Below are 24,598 nucleotides of genomic sequence, written 5' to 3' on the forward strand. Positions count from 1 at the left end.
GTTTGGGTAGGAAAGGCTGTTGTGTGGGTAATGCCTTTGCTTGCAGAACAGCTGCAAATATTGCACGAATGTGGATTTAGCAGTGATGATGCTTCACTGTATGAAGCAGAAAAACAAGTGAAAGAAATTGAACAAACTTGCTCGAGAAGACTCACAAAACAAGAACCAGGTATATTTACAACTTTGTATATTTGTTGTGGTCTGACATAATTAATAATTGGCATACACACACATCATAACTATTTTTTATTTTGTAAAATTCACAGATTAATAATTTAAATTACAAATTCAGTTTTATTGTCTTGTGAATTCCAAACTGTAGCCAACCATTTATTGAAATTACTGTAATTAACTGTGTATTTCTGTTAATTGCAATAAAAGCAGGTAAGATTAATATACTATCATATAGAATTTTCTGTACTGATACATATCAAATGCACTGAGATTCTTTAACATATCCGTGTGTTTTAGGCTTGTTTTGCTCTTTGCTGTTCAGCAAGGATGGTGGAATATTTCCAAAAATTTATAAGAATGTTGCCAAACCACAGGTAAACACATATCAAAAAAATAGTTTAACCTATTCATTTATAACTGGTAAATATTCTTCGAAATTTATCCCAATTGTAAAAACTAAAAACTTACCCAAAATGCTTATTTTGAGCTCAAAGCTTATTACTCTGTTGTTGAATTTTAACTTTCCCAACTTTCCAATCCTACTTATTTACAGCATAAAAATGTCCGAGATGGAGTTCTGACATTTCTGTCCACTTTTGTGCCCCGTATTGGCTCATACATGCGACCATATGTTAGTGACATACATGGATGTTGTAATGTGGTGTATCGAAGCGACAGATTTGCCAAAAATAAAATCAAGGCCCTACAAGTTCTAGCAGATGTGAGTTTCTTTAGTTTATAGCCTTACTTGGTATTGTGTTACTGTTTTATCTGCTTGTTTTACTAGTTTAACTACAAATTATTTCAGTGAAAGGTCAATCATTTCACATGCTTGGTACACTGGCAAGGTATAACCCCGAGTTTATGACAAACCATTCAGAACGACTCTTTGACATATTTTTAAAGGGGTGGGTTTTACCAACCTGATTAATGTGTTGCATTTACTTTGAACCAGTTTTAATTATTACTAATAATGCACTAAATATTTACAAAAGTCGCACCAAAATTTTACATGTTTTGTTTGAAAAAAAACAAGTTATTAAAATCATTTTTTTTCTGCATCCCAAACAACTTATGCAAACTGTAATGCAAAACTTTTATGACTGACTATCTCCTGGTAAGAACATGATTTAAAACACAACACCTAAAACCCCTGTTAATAATTTAGTTTTTAGCACACATTTGACTTTTGAACAAACTGATAATTGTTGTGTACGTCAAATTACCTTTTCTTACATAAAATCATTTTTTTCAGATGAATACATCCAACAAGGCTTCAGATCTCAAGCTTATCGAGGGTTATTTGTTGGGACTTCATGCACTCTTGTTTTCATTTACTGCATCGTATGATGAAGATCCTGTTACAAGATGTAAAGAGATTTTGAAGTTTGCAAGAATGAGTTTGCAGCCACAAAATGAACTGAGTAGATTTGCTGTTCCTTTGGGTAAGTTATTATTCTTTGTTTGTTGATGAGTGGTTAAAAATATAACTATGTGCTTAAATGCAATTCTTAATTGCTCGTTTGCTGTTCGTTTGGGTAAGACAGTAGTCTTTGTTTCTTGGCGAGTGTTTCTGTATGCTAAAATGTAATTGATATGAATAAACTGTTGCTGCCAGGCAGCATAAATTTGAAATGGCATGAATTGAAAACACAAAGTTGTTATAAAGCGAAAAGGGCGGTGAAACACAGAAAATAAGCAGTAGTAAAAATGCAGAGTGTCATTACCCTGATGAAGGTGTTTTGTATGGGACATCAAAACGTCAACATATTATAATAAAAACTGCTGGAAGAGCTAAAAAATTGTTGATGTATTTGACATATTTGGTAAAAATATCTTTCTGTTTATTTCAAGATATAAGTAACTTCTTGCAATATTTTTTTGTTTTGCAACGATATAACAATAAGCCGCAACGAATTGGTTTTTAACTGTCAAAAAACCTCATCTATTAAACATAACAATAACTGTTTGATTTTAGTTTTAGTACAAAAGTTCAAACTGATGGTAAAAGTTATGTCACTGTTAGAGGCTACCTGTTTTCTGAAATGATGAACAAATGCCAACAGATGTTTTGAGGTAAGAATTTTATTATTTGGCAGACTTCTAACTGGTTTAAGTTTCTTGCATGAAATATCGATTTTTTTGTATACATTCACAATTTGTTTCTTGCGTTGTTTCCTAAATAAGGGTTGGCAGGTTAAAAAGGAAAATTGTTCGCAGATTAAGTCTAAACCGCCATAGAGGTGCCAGACAAGAGAACGTTAGGGTTTTATGTTTGTTCGCCTTGCGTTTACTGTTTTATGTGCACACTTGTCACCAACGGCGCTATAGAGTCACATACAGATTACCTTCCTCGCTTTTGCCGAGTGTGACGAACATTTTGGACAGGGGTACCTTTTCGCTATGACGGCCACATCGCAGATAGTTATTTCACCAACAGCCGCTAAGCTTTTGCTCTTATGTAAAGAAAAGAGGTTTAACTCATATATATATACCTTCTAATTGCGCCTGAAGAACTTAATAATTTCTGACTTAATGCATAGATCGTACAGAACAGTCTGTATGGCGATCAGTGTTAACTTTTTATGATGTCATCATATATATTGTTGCGTGTGCTTTTTCTCATTGTTTGCACACAATAGGCTTACAATAAGACTAACGCATACGGCTACTGGGCTGGTAATACTCGTTGCATCCCCACAAGATTTATTTAGGACTGTTTCAAAATGCAATTAATTGGCAAAAGAGTTTTATTTACGTAGAGATCATCAGTACTTGAACTCCGCTATTTTCCTTTTGCTAACGTACTCGGCAGTGACCTCAAGCGGTGGAAATGTGCTCTCGATCTTAAAGAAACCGGATGAGGGCAACGAAGTCGCTGTAGCGGATTGGGGCAAGGACATCGTCATCAAGTACGCTGTCCCGTTTCGTGACTTGAAACCTGAAATTCGACTGGGTATGTTTTTAGTTTTACTTTCGTTGTATTATATTTTACGTACAAGGCGACGTAACAAATATTCGAGATGGCCGCAACCGATTTGTGTTCACGAGGTTGTTGGTTCTAATCCTGCCCAAAAAGTTAAATATCTGCTCTCTATAGATCTCTACCTCCCTCGAGTGATGGAAATCGCCTCTCAGTCGAGCGACCGACAAGCCAAGATAGCGACGTGCGAGTTGATGCATTCTATTGTACTGTACACGATAGGGATAAACGCTCAGACATTGAATATGAAGTCTGTCTCGGGTCTGATGCCTTCACTGTACAAGAAGTTGTTCCCGGTTCTGCTGAGACTTGCCTGTGATGTTGATCAGGTAAACTATGTTGATCAGTAAAGTTTTGGAATAAGTTTTAACTCATAACTCAGTGGTTCTCAACCTTTTTTTGTTGTACGCAGCCCTTTACCCGAATTTGCTTTAGAGTTAACCGTTGCAAAATTTTAGTGTTGGGGAAATCGCGCTGTTTAAGAACTCTTGCCTGCTCGCTAGAGCTGCAATCACCATAACTCATGTCAGACCTATACATACAGCTGAATTCCGACAGGTGGCGTAAAGCGCTAAAATGTGAAGTTGGTAGCTATAGAAGGGTTAGGGTTAGGAAGTATGTGTTGAACAGTTTTCCGCGTTAAGGACATGGCATAGGCCGGCTGGAAGATTAAAGGGATTCGATCCCTCGACAGGAGCGGCTAAAACTGTACTAATGTAGGTTATGAAGTCGAATCACAAGCACTGATGCCTTTGGGCAATCTCTTGACTATTTACTTTGGCCAGGAAACAGCAAATGGTAATTTTTGTCAAAGTATTAAAACAGCTTAAACTCTGATTTTTGTTTTCAAAGGTTTGCAAGCAAATGTTCGAGTCTTCCATGAAACAAATCATTTATTAGTTCACGAATAATCAGCAGTTTGAGAATCCGTCAACAGCCACATTACTCAATGCACTTTTGGTAAGTTTCTGGTGTGAAAACCGTTTTTTTTTATTACTCTGGCTCTCAACTGTTTCTGGCTTGCAATACACCAACTAACTATTTTTTCGCGCCACACTTGCCATGTAAAAAAGGAAAACTAGTCCAAAGAATTTATTTTGCATTTTAATTTGATGGTTGAATCTGCTTTTAGCAGCAAATAAGATGGAAATGAGGTTCTAGTGTTGTCGACACGCCCACATTTCGTCACCACGCCCCCAAAACATAAAATGAGATTTACACTCGAATATTCGTCTGCATTGTGGCCCGGTAATCCTGCTTTAATGAAATACTTCAGTTTCATTACCTACCCTTTCGCCTGTATTAACATGCATAACTATTAACCTCGATTGTTAAAAACCTTTACATTTACCAAGATGGCCCGGTCGATTTCGATAACGCATCTTTGCGGGTGCTTTCAGCCCAATTCCTTTGCGAGTTCTTGGCTTGGTCAGTCAAGTAGAACACGGTCAATACGTCATCATCTCCAACCAACGCCAAATCCATCTTGAAACGCATCTACAGTTTGGCTCGGCACCCGTCATCGGCAAAGAGGCTCGGAGCTACGGTGGCTTTCAATCATCTGTACAGGGTGTTCAGGTGCGTTATAGCGATGGACCAAAACTCCAATCAATCTGTGTAACTCAGGAGTGCACGACCTGCAGTCGAGCATATGTAGAATAAAAAATATGTACTGGCGACCGTGCAATGATTGAAAACTCGTCTAAAAGACTCAAAGATACATTAGGTTAAGTAAACATAAACAAAAGACTTACGGATATCTCATTGTTTACACTAAGCGTAACAATATAGACTGTAACGTCATAAACAGCCAATAGGTTTGGGAAAATTGTTCAGTTAAATCTACGAATAAAGGTGGACATTATTCTTGACTTTTAAGTAAATGGAGTATTATGAATAAGTCGTATCTATACGTTTTGTAATTCGTAATGTGATTTAATTTAGAAACGAAAACATTTACACGCCGGGTGTGGTTGGTAAAATACGAACCTGTGATGCGGCCGTCAATAGTGAAAAGGTTGTGCACCCCTGGCGTAACCACTTAAAACTACCGGTAGGTTTCTTTCGATGGTTTGTTTTTTTGGGTCAGATTTCGTCCTGTTTTTTAACAAGAGTGGTTAGTTTTGAACAGGGGTGTCCAAATTTGGCACTAAACGTTCTGCACACTCACACTAAACGAGTATAACATTATGTTAGTGAAGTGTTTGAACATGTATGTCTATGAAACTGCCAAGATTTTATGCGATTAACTGGTTTGCGATTAGCCGGATTTATCTGAACTACGTTAGGCGTTATTGAACCCCGATGTTAACGCTTCAGTTAGCTTATTGAGACTGAATTATCTGTCTCTTCAGATAATATTATCTGTTATTATATTATCTGAAAGAAGGGTTAAACTTGGTTAAACTAAGCAATGAGGGAAGAACAGCCAGGCATAGAGTCACTCGCCTTTTCGGGCTCAAAGTTTGTTCCAGTGCGTTCCAACCGGAACGGAAATGCGCATGGCACCGAAACAGCTTGGTTCGGTACATGCAGTTTTTTGGACGGTAACATTGACTTCATAGATAGGTTGAGTTGGACTTCTTTGGCGAGTTGTTTGTAGTACGATACGTTGGCTATTCTCGGGAATGAAATCTCAGAAACTGGATCTGTTGAACAATGCTAGAGCAACATATAATTAAAATTCCCAAAATCAGCAAATTGGAAACCTGCTAAAATACAAACATAGTTAATATGTGGTACATGCAGAAATTAACACGTTTATTGCTAACATACACAGACTAAACAGGTTAGCAACGACAAAATTAATGCAAAGGTATGCCAATATAGAATGCATACTTAGAACGCAGGTTAAACAGAGTTGAATTGTTTTTACCAGAGACAGGAGTTGACTACATACTCTTATCTGTAAACTTGAGGGAAGACAGTGACGAGGTTGCTGTCAAAGTTCATTGTGGTGTAAGGAGTTTTTCACCATCACTTTTTCTGGTTCCTGAGAACAACTCAAACAATTTGCGTGACAAGGGAAACTGAACATACCTTTATATGTCCATGTATAGAAGGTATGCTGCCGTCTCCAGCAGATGCAGAGCAGGGTTAGCAGTTGATGCAGCAACAGAATATGCTATGGATGACTGTATTGTCGCACTGACAGCAAGTAATTAGAAAAGGATACACAAGATTAATTACAAGGTAGAAGATGGAAGGTAGGAGGTGGAAGATGGAAGGTAGGAGGTGGTGTGGGTTTAGTGGGGTTTTTATAATTTTGTATTTGATTTTTTATGTTAAATATAAATCAGGAGTATAGGTTGCAAGGAAGTCGACTTTCCTTAGGATTCAGATCTTATCCGTTTAATTGTTTTCGGCACTGAAAAGGTGATCAGCCTCAGATACCTGAAAAACAACTAATAAAATCCTGCAACAAAGTGGTTATTTGCTGGTTATAATACACAACCTATACAGAGGTCAATCTTAAAATCATTTGAGGGAGCACTGATCAAAGAAAAACCTTTATATACAAGATAACACAGCTATGAAACAGCTTTAACACTTCGTATAACAGACGAAAAATGTGACCCTTTGTGGAGGGCGTTGTCGTAAACAATAACCTTTTGCGTTTTTACGCCATAACGAACTGAATGGTGACGTCGGCATAATTATATCCGCACTCACGCTAGGTAAATAATTCTCTTTTCGTGGACCTGAACCGCTATATAAGCCACACACATTCACAAAAACATACCGGACCTGCAAAGGGGTTACCTTGTCACCCTTGTTTGTCGAACGGTCTGTTGCGATTTGTCTGTACTGTCGTCCGCTAGGTGTCACGCCAGAGGCATTTTAAGAACACTAAACTCGCACTTGGTATTAGTTCAAGGTACTAAATAACTGCCAGAAAGCTTGTGTACAAGTAACTTATCGTATTACAGACGTTTCAAGTATTACTGTTTCCGCCTTCAGTGCAACAAGTCATATATGCTTGAAGCAATGCGCTTTAAACGTTCTTTTCAGTATTTTTAACCAGTTTAGTTGCCACGCTTTGAAAGGGAAAGAAGTTTTACAAACGAAACTAATAATTTCATGACGGGGTCAGCGAAAGGTCAAACATTGAGCAATGATCATTCACCTGTTACTGTCTATTCTGAAAGTGAGAAGAGGAAAGGGACTACCGGTAAAAAGTTCTAATAGAGTCTATTATAGAGTTCTATTAAATAGACCATTTGATTTTCAATGTACAACAACATATCTTGTGTGAAAGTTTCATCCAAAATCCATCAAACATTTCATGGCAAATCGAGTTGGACAAACTATCTGAAATAAGAGAAACAAATCAGGTAAAATCAAGTTGTGTCCTCCTCAGGGAAAGAGACACATAAAAACATGCAGAAACAATGCTTACCCTTTGTTACGTCAGCAGGTACCCTACTTATGGGGTAGTACGACTAACGATGTAACTGCTCAAAAAGGCGCCTACCCTACAGTATATGTTATCTCTACTATCAAACCAGGAAGGGTAACAGACTTCTTCTTGCATTTACCGATATCCTCATGGTAGCTACAATAGATGCAAGCACGGTAGATAGGACTAGATGTTTAATCACGATCAAAAAGAGACATTTTTTTGAGGTGTTGTCCCACCTTTACGTTATTTACAACAAACAAAACATAAAAACTTACACAATAATAAAACTAAACTGTTTATACCAGCCTATATAACAATTACTTACATTACTTTTCAACAGAGCTTCGTCAGTCTAGTGCACATTTGCGCGCACCTCTTCCAATTCCAAATCATGTTGAATCTTATTCGAAATTATTCGCAAAAGTGTCTCTTGCAGCTCGTCTCATGCTTCAATTCTGTTAAAATAGTGAAAAAAATTTTTTTTATATCTAGCAAATAAACAAAAAACTAGCTTTTATGCAAATAGCACAAAGATCTTCACTCACGGGCACCAATGTTAACGCTTCAGTTAGCCTATTGAGACTGAATTATCTGTCTCAAGTCTAAACTGTCGTCACAACCTAAAATCTAATTTTATATTCAATCAGGGGTGAATTCACTCTAACGCTTACGATCTCTGTGCACTATTTTCTAGTTTAAATTAGAGTTAAACTATCTAGCAGGGCTATGCCCCCTAAATACTTACAACCTTTACCACACCACCTTCTGATTTTATTGGATGCAATTAAAGATTATACAATAACAAAGATTTACAAAGTCAAAAACATAATCATAACATAAACACATAACACATAACATAAACTTGACGCAACTGGGCGCGGCCTTTATATCCGGTTGCCAGCTTGCGTAATGCGCTTCTAACTTTACACAATAAAAAGAGAATACACGCGAATAAAGTTACGATAGTTGCGATAAAGAATGCGTCAGTTATTTGTTTTTGAAATGCATGGTTTGTTTCTTTTAACAACGCAAGCCCAAACGTTTCCTGTCCCATCTGAGCAAACCGAGCAATATCACATCCTTCTGCCGTTCGCCTGTTATTTGTGGCATGACGGAAATGATTGATGGCTGTGTTATTTCAACACCATGGTTAGCAAATGGCACTATGTTGCATTACGCAACACCCGAGTAGAATAAATGTCTTGAATTTGGGAAGGACGTGTTTCGACTGCATTAGACCATATGTTCCTAACTGTGGGAGCCCACACCTACCCTATCTGCAACTGTTCTGTATATTCATTCGAGTGACGTCACACAAAATTAGTTTGTCTTAATCTGACTATTTCTCCTTAAATAGGGTTGGAACCCACAACCTTGTGTACACAAAGTAACAATACGCAAATTCTATTTCCCGTTATATACACATTTCTGAATCAAGTTTTAGGAATATACATTTCATTGTTTGTATTATTACGCCACACACATCACAACACAAAGTAGATTTACAAACAAACAAAGTACACTACTGTGAGGTCTTTATGATATTATTGTTTTAGTTTTTCTATTGCAATCCGTAAATTATCTTGGCTTGTGTCCAGGAGTCGTTTTCGCTCTTCCTCGGTCGAATCCTCAGATTTTCTGCAAGCTTCAATTGCTTCTGTGAAATGTTTCACGGCCTCCTTGTCACGTGATGTTTTTTCGCAAACAACCCCAAGGTTGTTCAGCAACCAACCGTAGACTTCATATTTGGTTGCATCATCTCGAAACTTGCGTTTCAACAAACTTATTCCTTCCCTGACAGTTTCTTCCTCTAGTTGATAGGAACCGATCCAATATAGACTGTATTCAATGTAATTCAAACACTGGGCCTCACATACACATCGAATTTTGTCGTCGACTTGTGGTAGAGTTTGAATCTGGTGACGCATGTCAGCGATCAAGGGGATCACGTGATCGACCACAATGGGTTTGTTTGTGATGTCATTGTCCATCATTGATTCGTTTGTTTCTTTCAATTCCCACGCACAACCCTGTACACCTCTCGCTGCGGCATCGGGACTTTGTTGCTTTGCATAGAAATCTGATGCAATATGGCAGAACAGGATCGACTCGTTAAAGTTTTTGGCATCTCGAAATTTTGCAGCAAAAGTTTTTAATTCATTTGCTGTGGTTTTGACTTGACCTTCAATTAACCTTGAAAGTTGCTGTTTTACTAAATTTGCCTCGTTGTATTTTCCCCGTTTCACAGAATCTGAGTATTTCTGAACCAACTGGGATTTTTCGTTACTTCCACCTGTAAAACAAATAAGCACATTAACATTCAAAACAAGTGGAAACAGGAAGAAACAGAAACGAGGAAAACTTACTTTTGGGTTGAAATATTTCATCGAGGTCTGTGCTAGTGACGTCACCTAAAAATATCGAACATTGTTTCTTCAAAATTTTTTCCACTAAACGCGTTCATTTTTCTAAAAACAATACCTTGTTGCCGTGGTGATGTGACGTCATGTGCTGCTTCCATCAGTTGTGGTCGTGAACTTTGACCTGCTGGCGTGCCACGTGATGTGCTGGGAAGGTCGATGTTGACTGCTGGTCTGCTCGATTCTGTCAATCAACAAACATCGGTTGTAAATACTCCTGAATGAAGGAAGTGGCGTAGCTACATGACGTCATAGACATGCAAACCAACGGCAGGACGTTAAAGTTTAAACAATATTTGTACAGTAAGTTTTGTGTCTCGTTATTCAACCAACATTCGCTGTACCTTGTGTTGTCAGAAATGTTTGGTCACGTGGTGAAAACTGGCGAATCGGAACGAGTTGATTCTCAGCTGGTCTTTTAACTTTTAAATCCATTTGCCTCACAGAATTTGTCACTTGTTCCAGAATCGCTGCTGGGTTTTGTGCGTCAACTAAACTCTGAAATTTGTCTCTAACTTCAGTTATATCTGGACGTTTTATTGGATCGTGCTCCCAGCATCTTTTCATTTCTTCTTCCATCACTTCGACTGCTCCTTTGTCGTTGTTTTCGAGACTTGCTTTCAAATTATCAATCGCATCACAGTCAGGTCTCTCTCCGTTGATGATGGCATTCGTCAAGGTATTTATTTCAGTTGGTGGATAAGGCTCTTCACAAGTAAGAGACATATGGATTACCAAGCCATACCCATACACGTCGTGCTCTTTTTTCGGTCTCATAGTCACTTTTTTAAGTTTTTCTGGAGCGGTGTATAGAGCTGTGAATTGAATCTTTTCTCCAGTGGCCGGAAGTCGAACAGTGGTTGATCCAGTTGTAGCAGCAAGCTTTGCGGAGCCAAAATCTGTCAATTTTGCGTGTAGATCTCTCGTCAGCAGTATGTTTTCTGGCTTGACATCGTTATGAACCAATTTGTGACCAGGCAAATTGTGAATGAAAGCTATTCCGTCCGCTGTTTCGACCAACTGACGAAGACGGAGTGGAATTCCTTTTGTGATTCGGTTATTGAGAAGGAAATCTTTGAGGTTACCACCTTCACAATACTGCATGACAATTCCCATGCCACACGACAGCGTCAACCAGCCATATGTCCTCACTACGTGTTCAGTTTGGGCGGTTTGCATCTTGCTTAGTTCTTCCATAGCGCTGTAAATAAATTAAGAATACAAAGCAATTTGTTTACTATAATTTTTCAACTTGTAGTAGCGGGCTCTTGCTTGTGGCGTTATGTTAGAACGTTGAACTAGAAGCGCGTAAAACAATTAAACATTCACAACAACGCCGCTCCATTTCACAATCGGCATTATTTCGTCACACAAGCGTCAGGCGTTAAGAGAGTTCGTCCAAGCGTGAATACAAAACAGCTGACGTAAAATACAATTTGTAATTTGCATTTTGCTTTAAAACAAGTTTGTAATAAGCTTTGTTCAGTGAGCTACGTTACAAAAATTCATCACTGTTGGTTGTGGATTTGCTTTAAGGCTTGTGGTGCCGCGTAAATTCTCCAATAATCATAACTAGCTGTTAGTTTTGGTAAACGCAAAAGTGAAGGTACTATTGCCAATGTTTGTTACAAAACAATTACAAATTGAAAACCTAGCTTAGCTTTACGCGAAACTTACGTGTCTTTGAACCGGTTTTTAGTTTGTTCCCCGCCATGGCATTCCAAGACTTTAACAGCAAGTTTGTTGAGTGATTTATGTTTTCCGACGAGAACCACTCCGAAACTTCCAGAACCCACAATACTTGACTTTGGGTCGCACAGAATATCATCAGCATCAAATTCACGCAACTGATAATTAGTACATTGGCTTGGAAAGTAGCGTATGTAAACATGATTTGGCTAAATTGATTATGTTCGATTCAAAATACTTACATTAGATTGATTTGGTGGAGCGCTTGCCATGGTTGACGATTGTTTTGATTGTTTTTTTGCGAATCTTGCGATCTTCAGTATTTTAATCTGTTGGGCTCGACTGAATACTTCTTCTTCGGCTGCAGAACGAACTGTTTCGTCACAACAGTTACTATAAATACACGTCACAATGACTTCGATTGTTCGGTGTCGCAACTTTTGTAAACGATGTGACGCGAACAACCGACTTTGCAACTTGACACCTGCCTATTTAAACTGAATAAACGCAGCCTCGCATCGTAAACTTTTGTTCTCAACATTTTTGAGGTTTAGCTTTCTTGTTCTACACTAAAGATTAGTTTACTGAGGGGGCGATTGTGACAATCTTGGATTTTGGGGGCGATTTTACCTCTAAGTTGGGTAATTTCTAAATTTTAAGTTTATAAATATGCATACAAAAACTGTGGGATACGCAATATGGCTAATTGTAACTTGACGTGAAATGGTTACAGATCTGCCTAATATGGTTTATACTTTTGTATAACTGTGAGACTAACCTATTATTTTCTAACCTAAAATAGGTCATAGTGTATATGACATCGCAAAATGACATATATGACATCGCCTCGTTAACAAACACCAGGCACATGGGACGCATAAGCTTAAACATGCTGCAATTGAATAAATTGTGTTTGCTGGCGATTGTTTTTGTTTTTCGTGATCTCGAGCGTAGGGTTTGGGCATTTCATTTGTAACTGGGGACATTGAAATCAGGCTTTGTATCAGGCTACTAGCAATACAATTAGTTTTCATTCAAACGCTTTCACACCTCAAGCTTTAGAAGCAAAAACCTTTATAGAAAATAATAATCTCATAAGGGGACGATTTTGACCCAGAGCCACAAAAGGGGTTGATTTTTGCAAAAAAGGTTAAAGACCACTGGTATAAATTCTTTGCCACCCCCACCGAGAAAAATTCGTATCGAGAGGCGCATGACGTTGGCAAACTCTCATAAAACCTGATTCCGACATTTTGCTTTCCGATAAAAACGCTCGCCGCAATTTTGTGCTGCAATGCCGAAAATAAGACTCATTACTGACACCGCGTGGCTGACATGGGTTGTAGTCTTGTAGACATAGAGGAGTGTACTGTAACTGTTTTCCTATTTTGACGTGACCTGTATGTCAGCAGTGTTTCCACGCACATATCCATAGTGGGATTAGAACACACGAGCACATGTGTGAAAAGCCTTATCATATTGCATGGCAGTAAATATGGTTTATTGTTAATAAAAGCAAACATAATTGTTTATTCCAAATCTGTACTCATTACCGTTTAGCTGTAAAATTATTAGCAATACTGTAAGTCCTGTCGCTGGTGATAATTTAATCTTTTAACTACGTTCCAGAATTTGAAACACATTGAACGGATTGTGAAAGCCACGTTTAAAATTCTCAACAAACCTTCGATCAATCGTCGAATCTCGAAGGTTTTAATCCGATTCAACCTGTTACTCTTGTCCATGTTGTGGAGTGGCTGTTTGATCAATGTGGAAGACCTCAGACTGGTGAGATTAGCGGGTTAAAAGAGCAGAAGAAAATTTGACAAGCAGCAAAAGCCTATGTAGCTCAGTTAGTTCCGGAAAAACTGCCGTGGGTTCGAATCCCGCCGCAGTTTACATTTTTCTTGCCTGTGCCTTGCCATATGGCAAATGCTTGGTGATTCAGTACAACGCCTTCAATATAGGCCTGGCGTAAAATGATTTCTACTAGAATGAATTTATATTGTGAAAACGTTCTATATAGCAAATGTTACGGTGTTGTTAATATAAGTTTAAAATACTTCTAAATTTGCATAAAACGTAGCCATTTTGTGTTTTGAAACGTTCACTTCACTAATGATGACCATGGAGTTGTTGAAACGTTTTTTTTTTTTTTTTTTTTTAATGGAAGTTTTATTTTCAGAATGCAGACACCAGTGCATGCGTCACGATCTCATGGAACTCTGACGATAAACTCCGCTCTGCTACCTTGCGGATCTCTGAAGATGAGATGCAGAAAAATGCAATATTCGGTTTGAGCCCTTTCAAACCCATCAGCCGCAGTGTTGAAACCTTCTTTATACGTTATTTTAAATGACGACTAAAACCTGCCAGTAAGGTTAATTGGTCACGTGACTGCTGTGTTGTTGTGTGGGTAATGTCTTCGCTTGCAGAACAGCTGCAAGTACTGCACGAATGTGGTGACGTTTCTACATCGCGGTGTTGTCCGATAAGTTGAACCAAAACTATGTAAACAAAACAGACAGCTGATACTGTGGTTCTTGCCCTTATTTCCTCACGTAATTAATCCTTACACGATAAACCTATAAGTTGTTCTCCAACCTAACCGCCCTGTGTTCGCAAGGTTGCAGGATCTAATCCCACCTCGGTCACTTGCGTTTTTTATGCATTGCTCCTATAGAAGAGGTTGATGCGTTGAAACAAAGTCACCAGTAAACCACCGGCAAATTGAAATCAAACAAAGAATAAGGCAGGGAGTTCGATGGCCGACTCGTTGTGAACATAACGTAGGCCTACTCCGGAAATGTCCGCTAATCGAGAAATGAAACAAACAAAATATTCACCCAGCTCCTTAATTTTCTCGCTGTAATCCGATGAACTTTCGCCGAACCGCTGCTGGTACAGCTGTCAAACTTTCGATTTAACACAGGAGTTTCGATAAAAAATACGGTTCAGAACCACTGCACGAAGCACGCAGTCTGATCATACATCGAAAAAGCCACACAAACTAAAAACATGTAACTATCTTATCGCAGGAGCACGATGGGATACGCAAACCGGTCTAATGGCGGAATCCCGTCCAAAGGAGTTAACCCCAGTAATGCCGGTGATCTTTATCAAAACTATGCCGAATATATATGAATAAGTCTCGTGGTCCCACGTTTGTGTGGACCTTCAATCTGAAGACCAAAGAGGAGTCATCTAGATGGGTTCTGGCCGGTGTAGCTTTGTTGCTGCAAGTTTAAACTGTTACTGCACCGTGTAATAGTTGCTGTTTTATCGGTGCACTTTTAAAATACGCTGCCTAATAAAATCGGTATTCTGTTATTTTTTTATTAAAACGTCACGTAATGTAACTTCAAACAAATGTAAGGAGAAAGGCTGCAGCAGCCAAACATCCCAAAAAGTAATACATAAAAAATAATTTTGCTTATCAAGGTAAAATTTTAGCACAAAGCCGTTTCCAATCACTGATCTCTATAAACACTGGATTGCGCTACTCCGTTGAACGGTTGGGTGATTTTTGAAGCAAATTGAAGCGTAATGGCGGCTGAAAAGGAAGCCCCAAAAATGCATTGCGGGCAATGGGGAGAGAGTGGAAAAATGACGATAATTTTTATTTTAGGCATTTGTGTAGCGATTTTTGCAGATATGATTTGTAGATTAATAGGACGCATGTATTCCAGTGTGCAATAACCAATAAATATGTGTAGATTGACTGTGATGTGTATTAGTGTATGTGTACTGGGAATACATTATTCAGTTAATGTTGAAATAAATCTGTATTAAGTGGTAATAAATGTTTTATTGTGCAATATAAGTAGTTTACATGCATTTATTAATATTTAAGACACAAATCCAACAAGAATGGCTATTTTCTTCACACAAGATGATGTGATACTTTATTTAGCATCACCTTGTGCTGATCCAAACTGCTGTTTTTGATTGTCAACAAAGTCTTGGAGCTAAAATATGGCAGTTTAAAAGTTTTTTTGTAGTAGGTTCAACATTATTTTGCTTCTATGTTACAAACCATAAATCTAGTAAGCTCACAACTAGTTCATTTAATCTACCCTTTTCGGTTTGCAACCAACATGTGTTGAATAATTTTTTTCTAATGTTGTGAATTCTCAAACTACAAACTGTTAACAAAATTCTAATATATCAAAGAGATACATGTGCATATAAATGCATTTAAGACATCATAGCAGTTAGGGTGGACAAGTTTAACTACCCAAATGAGTTGCCTATTTATGTACTATTTCAGTCAGAATCAGGAAATATTGTTTTTATTCTACTTAAAATGCAATTTTCTGCAAAAACACACCTGCACACCAGTTATCACCAACACTTAAATTCTTGCCAAACAGGACTGAAGGCAACAAATACACCAGCCAAGTTCATACAGATATCCTGTATTTTTTGTCAGATGATCACCATCATAACAGATGGTGCATTCGCAAAATAAAAAAACAACCTCAAAGTTGTTTAAGTTTAAAATGTGCAGCATATCATGTTACAGGCAGTGTCAGAAATGATTACAAAACATACACAGTGGAAGTAGAACAGTATACACACAAAAAATATTTAATCTGATTCCAATCCCTCTGTAGTGTATTTGTTGTCGAAAAAGGCTGTATTTTAATCTTGCAGTGTCATAAAGCTTGAGGGTTTGGGAGGAGACTGAAACATTCCAGTGGATTTTTACCAGAGACAGTAAAGGTTGCTTATGGGAGAAATATAAACCCTATTATGTCTGAAATGTTTGGAAACAAATTTATCATAAATGTAAAATGGAATTGCAAAAGTTCATAATATCACTATGGCAAGATAATAAAGACCCAAACCAAATGCACTCAATCAAGAAAAAAAAGTCAAATAGTGTTAAAATAGTTGAAATATTATTTTAGTTTTTGTGATTTTTAATTAAAATGTTATTCCACATGTTGGTCAGAATTTCCTGAAGTTTGATAACAATCAAAAACAGCAGTTTGGATTAGCACAAGGTAATGTCACACAAAGAATTACATCATCTTGTGTGAAGGAAGTAGCCATCTTGTTGGATTCATGTCTAAAATACTTAAAAAAGCACGCAAACCACTTATATTGCATAATAAAACATTTATTTCCACTTAGTAATGATTTATTTCAACACTAACTTAATAACGTAAATCCAGTACACCTACGCTAATACACATCACAGTCAATCTACGCATATTTATAGGTTATTACACACTCCAATACATGCGTCCTATTAATCTACAAATCATATCTGCAAAAATCGCTATACAAATGCCTAAAACAAAAATTATCGTCATTTTTCCACTCTCTCCCCATTGCCCGCAATGCATTTTTGGGGCTTCCTTTTCAGCCGCCATTACGCTTCAATTTGCTTCAACCGTGACGGCCAGTAGCGCAATCCAGGTTTTATAGAGCAGTGCTTGTCAACCTTTTTTGAAACGGTACACCCTTTTAACGTTTACACAAAATTTGTACACCCCAGTAAAAAAATTATTCAACCCTGTAACACACTGAATCTGTGGTCCTAACAGAAATGATGATGAGCGCAATATCAACAAGCCATAATCCACAATTCACTTTCTACATCTGAAAGAACCACCATTAACAACGATTATCAAGTGAAATATTAAATTATGATGTCACAAATAGAGTTTTGTAACTTAAAATCTGTGAACACTTGAGATGCATGTTGTGCCATGTATTGTACATTCCAGTCAGTCTGTTCTAAAACTGAAACCTGCCTGTTGTGATACCTGGTCATAGGTATATTATATTTTTTGTCTGGTACACCCCAGTACACCCCATCAAAGTGGTACACCCTTTAAAAATTATGGTACACCCTGGGGTGTACAATACACCCGGTTGAAAAGCACTGTTATAGAGATCAGTGTTTCCAATCCATTCGGTTGCCCAGTTTATTCAACCGGAACGAAATTTAACCAAGCATGTAGGTTTAGTTTAGGGGTTTTACCGCGATTATCTTGTAATTTTCGCATTCGGTCATTTTTAATCTTGCGGCAATAATTATTTCTGCACCACTGTGTAGAAGTATGTTTGGGTAGGGAGGGCTGTTGTGTGTTTGGGTAGGGAGGGATGTCTTCGCTTGCAGAACAGCTGCAAATACTGCACGAATGTGGATTTAGCAGTGATGACGCTTCACTGTATGAAGCAGAAAAACAAGTGAAAGAAATTGAACAAACATGCTCGAGAAGACTCACAAAACAAGAACTAGGTATATTTACATCTTTGTAAATGTTTTGTGATCCGATGTAATAGTTTGCATCTGCACATATTAAATAGCAATATCATGGAAAATTTAAATTCACAGATTAATAAATTAAATTACAAATTCAATTTTATTATCTTGTGAATCTTAAACTGTTGCCAACCATTTATTAAGAAAGTAGTGTGATTAACAGTGTATTTCAGTTCCAATAAAGTTTCACATGCGATTATGCAGAGTCTTCTTTACTGATGTATCAAATGTACTGAAACAGATTCTTTAACACATCCTTGTGTTTTAGGCTTGTATTGCTCTGTTCAGCAAGGATGGTTGAATATTGTCCATAATTTGTAAGAATGTTGCCAAACCACAGGTAAAAGACTATTTTTAACCAGCTTTAATAGGCCTGACATACTATAATTTTAACCAAGTTACATGTTTATAAAAGTTTTTTTTTTCCCCGTGTTGGCTCAAATGTTTCGACCATAGTGACATACATGGATGTTGTAATGTGGTGTATCGAAGCAACAGATTCGCCAAAAATAAAATCAAGGCCCTACAAGTTCTAGCAGAAGTAAGTTTGTTTTGTGTAAAAATTTATTATTTGTTTCCAACCACTTTTTTTACTTGGTATTGTGTTACAGTTTTTTTGCTTGTTTTACGAGTAACTATGAATTATGCTATTTCAGTGAAAGGACAATCATTTCACATGCTTGGTACACTGGCAAGGTATTACCCTGAGTTGATGACAAACCACTCAGAACGACTCTTCGACATATTTCTGACAAAACTCTGTACAGAGGTGGGTTTTCGCAACTTTATGTCTTCTGTTTACTTACGAATTATTTTTATTGCTTAAATTAATGCATGAAATATTGCAAAATCAGATTTTTTTGCATCCTAAATAAGTTGGCAGTTATAATGCAAACCTTGTATAGCTGACTAGTTACTGGTAACAAACTGGTTTAAAAGCAGAACATCTAAAACCCACATGCTAACAATTTGGTATCAATCATATCTACAACTTTTGTACAAACCTATATTTACTTCATGGGCTTCATGCACTCTTGTTTTCATTTACTGCATCTTATGATGAAGATCCTGTTACAAGATGTAAAGAGATTTTGAAGTTTGCAAGAATGAGTTTGCAGCCACAAAATGAACTGAGTAGATTTGCTGTTCCTTTGGGTAAGTTATTATTCTTTGTTTGTTGATGAGTGGTCAAAAATATAACTATGTGCTCAAATGCAATTCTTAATTGCTCGTTTGCTGTTCGTTTGGGTAAGACAGTAGTCTTTGTTTGTTGGCGAGTGTTTCTGTATGCTAAAATGTAATTGGTATGAATAAACTGTTGCTGCCAGGCAGCATAAATTTGAAATGGCATGAATTGAAAACACAAAGTTGTTATGGGGCAAAAAGGTTGGTGAAACACACAAAATAAGCAATGGTAAAAATGCAGAGTTTCATTACCCTGGTGAAGGTGTCTCGTATGGGACATCGAAATGTCGACGTATTATAATAATAACTGCTGGAAGAGCTAAAAAATTATTAATGTATTTGACATATTTGGTAAACATATCTTTCTGTTTATTTCAAGATATAAGTATCTTTTTGCATTATTTTTTTTGTTTTGCAACGATATAACAATAAGCCGCAACGAATTGGTTTTTAACTGTCAAAAAACCTCATCTATTAAACATAACAGTAACTGTTTGATTTTAGTTTTCGTACAAAAGTTCAAACTGATGGTAAAAGTTATGTCACTGTTAGAGGCTACTTGTTTTCGGAAATGATGAACAAATGCCAACAGATGTTTTGAGGTAAGAATTTTATTATTTGGCAGACTTCTAACTGGTTTAAGTTTCTAGCATGAAATATCGATTTTTTTGTATACATTCACAATTTGTTTCTTGCGTTGTTTCCTAAATAAGGGTTGGCAGGTTAAAAAGGAAAATCTTTCGCAGATTAAGTCTAAACCGCCATAAATGTGCCAGACAAGAGAACAGAACGTTAGGGTTTTATGTTTGTTCGCCTTGCGTTTCCTTTTTTATGTGCACACTTGTCACCAACGGCGCTATAGAGTCACATACAGATTGCCTTCCTCGCTTTTGCCGAGTGTGACGAACATCTTGGACAGGGGTACCTTTTCGCTATGACGGCCGCATCGCAGATAGTTATGGCGATCAGTTTTAACTGTTTATGATGTCATCATATATATTGTGGCGTGTGCTTTTTCTCATTGTTTGCACACAATAGGCTTACAAAAAGACTAACGCATATGGCTACTGGGCTGGTAATACTCGTTGCATCCCCACAAGATTTATTTAGGACTGTTTCAAAATTCAATTAATTGGCAAAAGAGTTTTATTTACGTCACGCCCGCCAGTACTTGTATTTTATCAATTTTACGGCCGCATACGCTCGTATTTGCGACCGAATGTTATGTACCCCTGATCTCGGCTTACGTGTGTAAATGACTGGTTAAATTGATTCTACTTTTTCCAAGAGATCGTCAGTACTTGAACTCCGCTACTTTCCTTTTGCTAACGTGCTCGGTAGTGACCTCAAGCGGTGGAAATGTCCTCTCGATCTCAAAGAAACCAGATAAGGGCAACGAAGTCGCTGTAGCGGATTGGGACAAGGACATCGTCATCAAGTACGCTGTCCCGTTTCGTGACTTGAAACCTGAAATTCGACTGGGTTTGTTTTCAGTTTTACTTTCGTTGTATTATATTTTACATACAAGGTGACGTAACAAATATTCGAGATGGCCGCAACCGACTTGTGTTCACAAGGTTGTGGGTTCGAATCCTGCCCTAAAATGTTGAATATCTGCTCTCTATAGATCTTTACCTCCCCCGAGTGATGGAAATCGCGTCTCAGTCGAGCGACCGACAAGCCAAGATAGCGGCGTGCGAGTTGATGCATTCTATTGTGCTGTACACGATAGGAACAAACGCTCAGACATTGAATATGAAGTCTGTCTCGGGTCCGATGCCTTCACTGTACAAGAAGTTGTTCCCAGTTCTGCTGAGACTTGCCTGTGATGTTGATCAGGTAAACTATGTTGATAAATAGAGTTTAGGAATAAGTTTAAAGTCATAGGTAAGTGGTTCTCAACCTTTTTATTCCATGCACCCTTTTGCCCAAATTGACTTTAGAGTTACCTCTCGCAAAATTTTACTGGTGAGGAAATCGTGCAGTTTAAGAACCCTTGTATGCTCGCTAGAGCTACTATCACCATAACTCACGTTAGACCCACATATAACTGATTTACGATAGGTAGCGCAAAGAGTTAAAGCATTAGGTTTGTAGCTAAACAGGGGTAGGATTTGGAGTAAGTTTTGAAATTTTTTACATCAGGAACTAAGTTTTTTGAACAATCTCACAATGCAACAGACATGTAAGAGTCGTTATACCGCGCTAAGCCCCCAATTACGCACAGCCATATGGCAAGACATGGGCTAGCAAGAACAATCTAGCCTTTAAACCCACGACAGAATCGTATCCTCGGCTAAAGTTCTACCAACTAAGCTATGTAGGTTATAAAGTCGAATCACAAGCACGAATGCCTTCGTACAATCTCGTCTTGACTATTACTTTAGGCCGGAAAACAGAAAATGGTAATTTTTGACAAAATACTAAAACAGCTAAAACCCATAATTTTCTTTTACCGTTTATTATTGTTTTCGAGGTTTGCAAGCCAATGTTCGAGCCTCTCATGAAACAAATCATTCATTGGTTCACGAATAATCAGCAATTCGAGAACCCGTCAATAGCCACATTACTTAATGCATTTATGGTAAGCTTCTGGTGTGAAAACAGATTTTTAACAATAATTGTGGCTCCTAAACTTTTTCTGGTACAATTTGCAGGTTAAAACGCAAAACATTAGTTCAAAGGAATTAGTTTTACATTTTTAATGTGATGGTGAATCTGCTTTTGGCAGATAATATGGTGAGATTCTTGTGTTGTCGACACGCCCACATTTTGTCACCACGCCCCCAAAACAATAAAAATGAGATCTGCTCTCGAATATTCGGCTCCGTTGTGGCCCGGTAATCCTGCTTTAATGAAATACTTCAGTTACATTACCCACCCTTTTGCGTGTATTAACATGCATAATTTTTTTTTACCAGGATGGCCTGGTCGATTTCGATAACGCAGCATTGCGGGAGCTTTCAGCCCAATTCCTTTGCGAGTTCTCGGCTTGGTCAGTCAAGCTGAACACGGTCAATACGTCATCATCTCCAACCAACGCCAAATCCATCTTGAAACGCATCTGCAGTTTGGCTCGGCACCCGTCATCGGCAAAGAGGCTCGGTGGCTTTCAATCATCTGTACAGAGTGTTCAGGTGCGTTATAGCGATGGACCAAAACTCCAATCAATCTGTGCAACTCAGAAGTGCACGACCTGCAGCCGAGCATATGTAGAATAAAACATATGTACTGGCAGCCGTGCATTGATTGAAAACTCGTCTAAAATGCTAAAAGATACATTAGCTTAAGCAAGCCACACACTGGCGGTGGTTGGTAAAAACGAACTTGTGATGCGGCCGTCAATAGTGAAAAGGTTGTGCACCCCTCGCGTAACCACTTAAAAATACCGGTAGGTTTCTTTTGTTGGTTTGTTTTTCGGTCAGGTTTCGTCCTGTTATTCTGACAAGAGTGGTTAGTTTAAACAGAGATGTTCAAATTTGGCATTTAACGTTCTGTGCAGAGTGTACAGATATGTTATGTTAGTGAAGTGTTCGAACATTTACGTCTATGAATTTGCCAAGATTTTATGCGATTAACTGGTTTGAAGGGTGGCTTAACTAGAAGGGTGGCTTAGCACATATTGCCCTTGCATATACACTATAACCTATTTTAAAACATTGATATATTTCCTATGCTTATTTTGTATTGGGTCCCATATTAGTCACTGTCTTTTATAACCTTAGTTGTTTCTGCAAGCAGAAACTCATGGGTCCCCACACATGCAAGGTTGTAGATCAACCGTTCCCAAACTGGGGTCCGCGGTGCTTTAGGGGTCCGTGAGGCAATTTTTGGGGGACCGCGAAGCAGTTGAAATAATTCTATAATCTAATTTAGCGTCAGTTTGTGCCACAAAATAAGTTTAAATCAAAGTAGAATTGAGAATCGACTGTCTCCATTGCTAAACAATGGCTTTTATGGAATGACAACTATCAAAAATGCAATTGTTCACGCACAATCGTAATGCTTTTGTCCTGTTTGTGATGTCACATGCTGTCTTTGGATGATTGTTATCCGCAATTTTGCACAACTAGCTAAAATCCTGCAATCAACTTTCGTTTTTATGAAATACACATTTATGCTTAAGGACCGCGAGCCCTCGAAATAATGGCAAAGGGACCGTTTTGAAAAAAATATGAAAAAGTTTGGGAACCACTGTTGTAGATAATGCATTCAAGATATAACCATGTGAAAGTTTAGTGTTGTAAGGTAAAACGCAGTGATCGGCACTGGGCTTAAATATTAATTCTATGTAGAGAACAAACTATATAAATTTAGATTTACCCCAGGTATTGTTTGAAGTATGTCCTATTTAACGTTCTTTTTCAAAGAAACGAAGGAGTAAGAAGTGGCATAATGGGGTAAAACAAAAAATGAATAGCAAATTCTACAAGCTCTCCAATTTTCATTCAATTCGAACATTGTGAAGAGGGTTACACATTTTAGAGATTAGTTGGTTAAGTTGTGGTGCTACAGGGCAAAACATAACATTTGAGGACTTAGTATGTTTAATAAGGCCTGTAAGAATCAAACCATCTAACAGGCATGTTGATATGGCTTGCTCTGGGGTGCACAACCTTTTCAATAGTCAGAAGAATGTATCCTGCGGTAGGATTCGAACCCATGACAGGATCTTATCCTCGGCTAAGTCTTACTAACTAAGCTATGTAGGTTATAAAGTAAAGTCACAAGTTCAGTTTGCTATGCTGGAAGGACTTAAAACAGAAAATAGTATTTTACGGCAAATTGCTGCAACAGCTAAAACCCTTATCTTTGTTTTCGAAGGTTTGCAAGCAAATGTTCGAGCCTCTCATGAAACAAATCATTCATTGGTTCACGAATAATCAGCAATTTGAGAGTCCGTCAACGGCCACATTACTCAATGCACTCATGGTAAGTTTTTGGCCCGGTTATCCTGCTTTAATGAAATACTTCAGTTTTCGACTTGCCCACATTTTGTCACCACGTTGCCGAAACATAAAATGAGATTTGCACTCAAATATTCGTCTGCATTGTGGCACGGTAATCCTTCTTTAACCAAATACTCCAGTTACATTGCCTACCCGTTTGCGTGTAACATGCATATCCTTTAATCTCGATTGTTAAAAATCTTTTCTTTTACCAGGATGGCCTGGTCGATTTCGATAACGCAGCATTGCGGGAGCTTTCAGCCCAATTCCTTTGCGAGTTTTTGGCTTGGTCAGTCAAGCAGAACACGGTGAATACGTCATCATCTCCAACCAACGCCAAATCCATCTTGAAACGCATCTACAGTTTGGCTCGGCAACCGTCATCGGCAAAGAGCGCGGAGCTACGGCGGCTTTCAATCATCTGTACAGGGTGTTCAGGTGCGTTATAGCGATGGACCAAAACTCCAATCAATCTGTGTAACTCAGGAATGCACGACCCGCAGCCGAGCATAAGTA

The 24,598-nt window shown here is 38.0% G+C and overlaps 3 protein-coding genes across 6 annotated transcripts; 2 read left to right on the top strand and 1 right to left on the bottom strand.

Moving 5' to 3' along the window:
* The first annotated feature begins 10 nt into the window (after positions 1–10).
* On the top strand, positions 11–22,082 carry LOC145228144 (DNA-dependent protein kinase catalytic subunit-like). 4 transcript variants are annotated; one of them, XR_013860032.1, is made up of 7 exons: positions 2,165–2,250; positions 2,937–3,130; positions 3,275–3,486; positions 4,010–4,117; positions 4,513–4,735; positions 13,298–13,456; positions 13,854–15,547. XR_013860032.1 is itself a non-coding variant. In XM_080093146.1 (6 exons), the coding sequence occupies exons 1-5, from the start codon at positions 31–33 to the stop codon at positions 2,221–2,223; spliced, it is 645 nt and encodes a 214-aa protein (XP_079949272.1). In that variant the 5' UTR covers positions 11–30; the 3' UTR covers positions 2,224–2,250; positions 2,990–3,052. The 4 variants fall into 4 exon arrangements, 2 of the variants coding, with proteins under 2 accessions (XP_079949272.1, XP_079949266.1); XM_080093146.1 differs by lacking the exons at positions 3,275–3,486; positions 4,010–4,117; positions 4,513–4,735; positions 13,298–13,456; positions 13,854–15,547 and adding exons at positions 11–169; positions 472–548; positions 728–895; positions 1,430–1,619 and having other exon boundaries at positions 2,153–2,250; positions 2,990–3,052; XM_080093140.1 differs by lacking the exons at positions 3,275–3,486; positions 4,010–4,117; positions 4,513–4,735; positions 13,298–13,456; positions 13,854–15,547 and adding exons at positions 11–169; positions 472–548; positions 728–895; positions 1,430–1,619 and having other exon boundaries at positions 2,153–2,250; positions 2,937–3,000.
* On the bottom strand, positions 8,948–11,246 carry LOC145228112 (uncharacterized). Its single transcript, XM_080093108.1, has 4 exons — positions 10,324–11,246; positions 10,041–10,163; positions 9,926–9,970; positions 8,948–9,852 (listed from the first exon to the last, which is right to left on the bottom strand). The coding sequence occupies exons 1-4, from the start codon at positions 11,174–11,176 to the stop codon at positions 9,104–9,106; spliced, it is 1,770 nt and encodes a 589-aa protein (XP_079949234.1). The 5' UTR covers positions 11,177–11,246; the 3' UTR covers positions 8,948–9,103.
* LOC145228133 (DNA-dependent protein kinase catalytic subunit-like) lies at positions 18,986–24,584 on the top strand. Its single transcript, XM_080093130.1, has 6 exons — positions 18,986–19,103; positions 19,638–19,735; positions 20,422–20,615; positions 20,761–20,972; positions 23,958–24,065; positions 24,298–24,584. The coding sequence occupies exons 2-6, from the start codon at positions 19,716–19,718 to the stop codon at positions 24,529–24,531; spliced, it is 768 nt and encodes a 255-aa protein (XP_079949256.1). The 5' UTR covers positions 18,986–19,103; positions 19,638–19,715; the 3' UTR covers positions 24,532–24,584.
* The last annotated feature ends 14 nt before the right edge of the window (positions 24,585–24,598 follow it).

The sequence above is a fragment of the Phallusia mammillata genome, chromosome 1, assembly GCF_965637545.1.
Source record: "Phallusia mammillata chromosome 1, kaPhaMamm4.hap1.1, whole genome shotgun sequence".
Classification (NCBI taxonomy): domain Eukaryota; kingdom Metazoa; phylum Chordata; class Ascidiacea; order Phlebobranchia; family Ascidiidae; genus Phallusia; species Phallusia mammillata.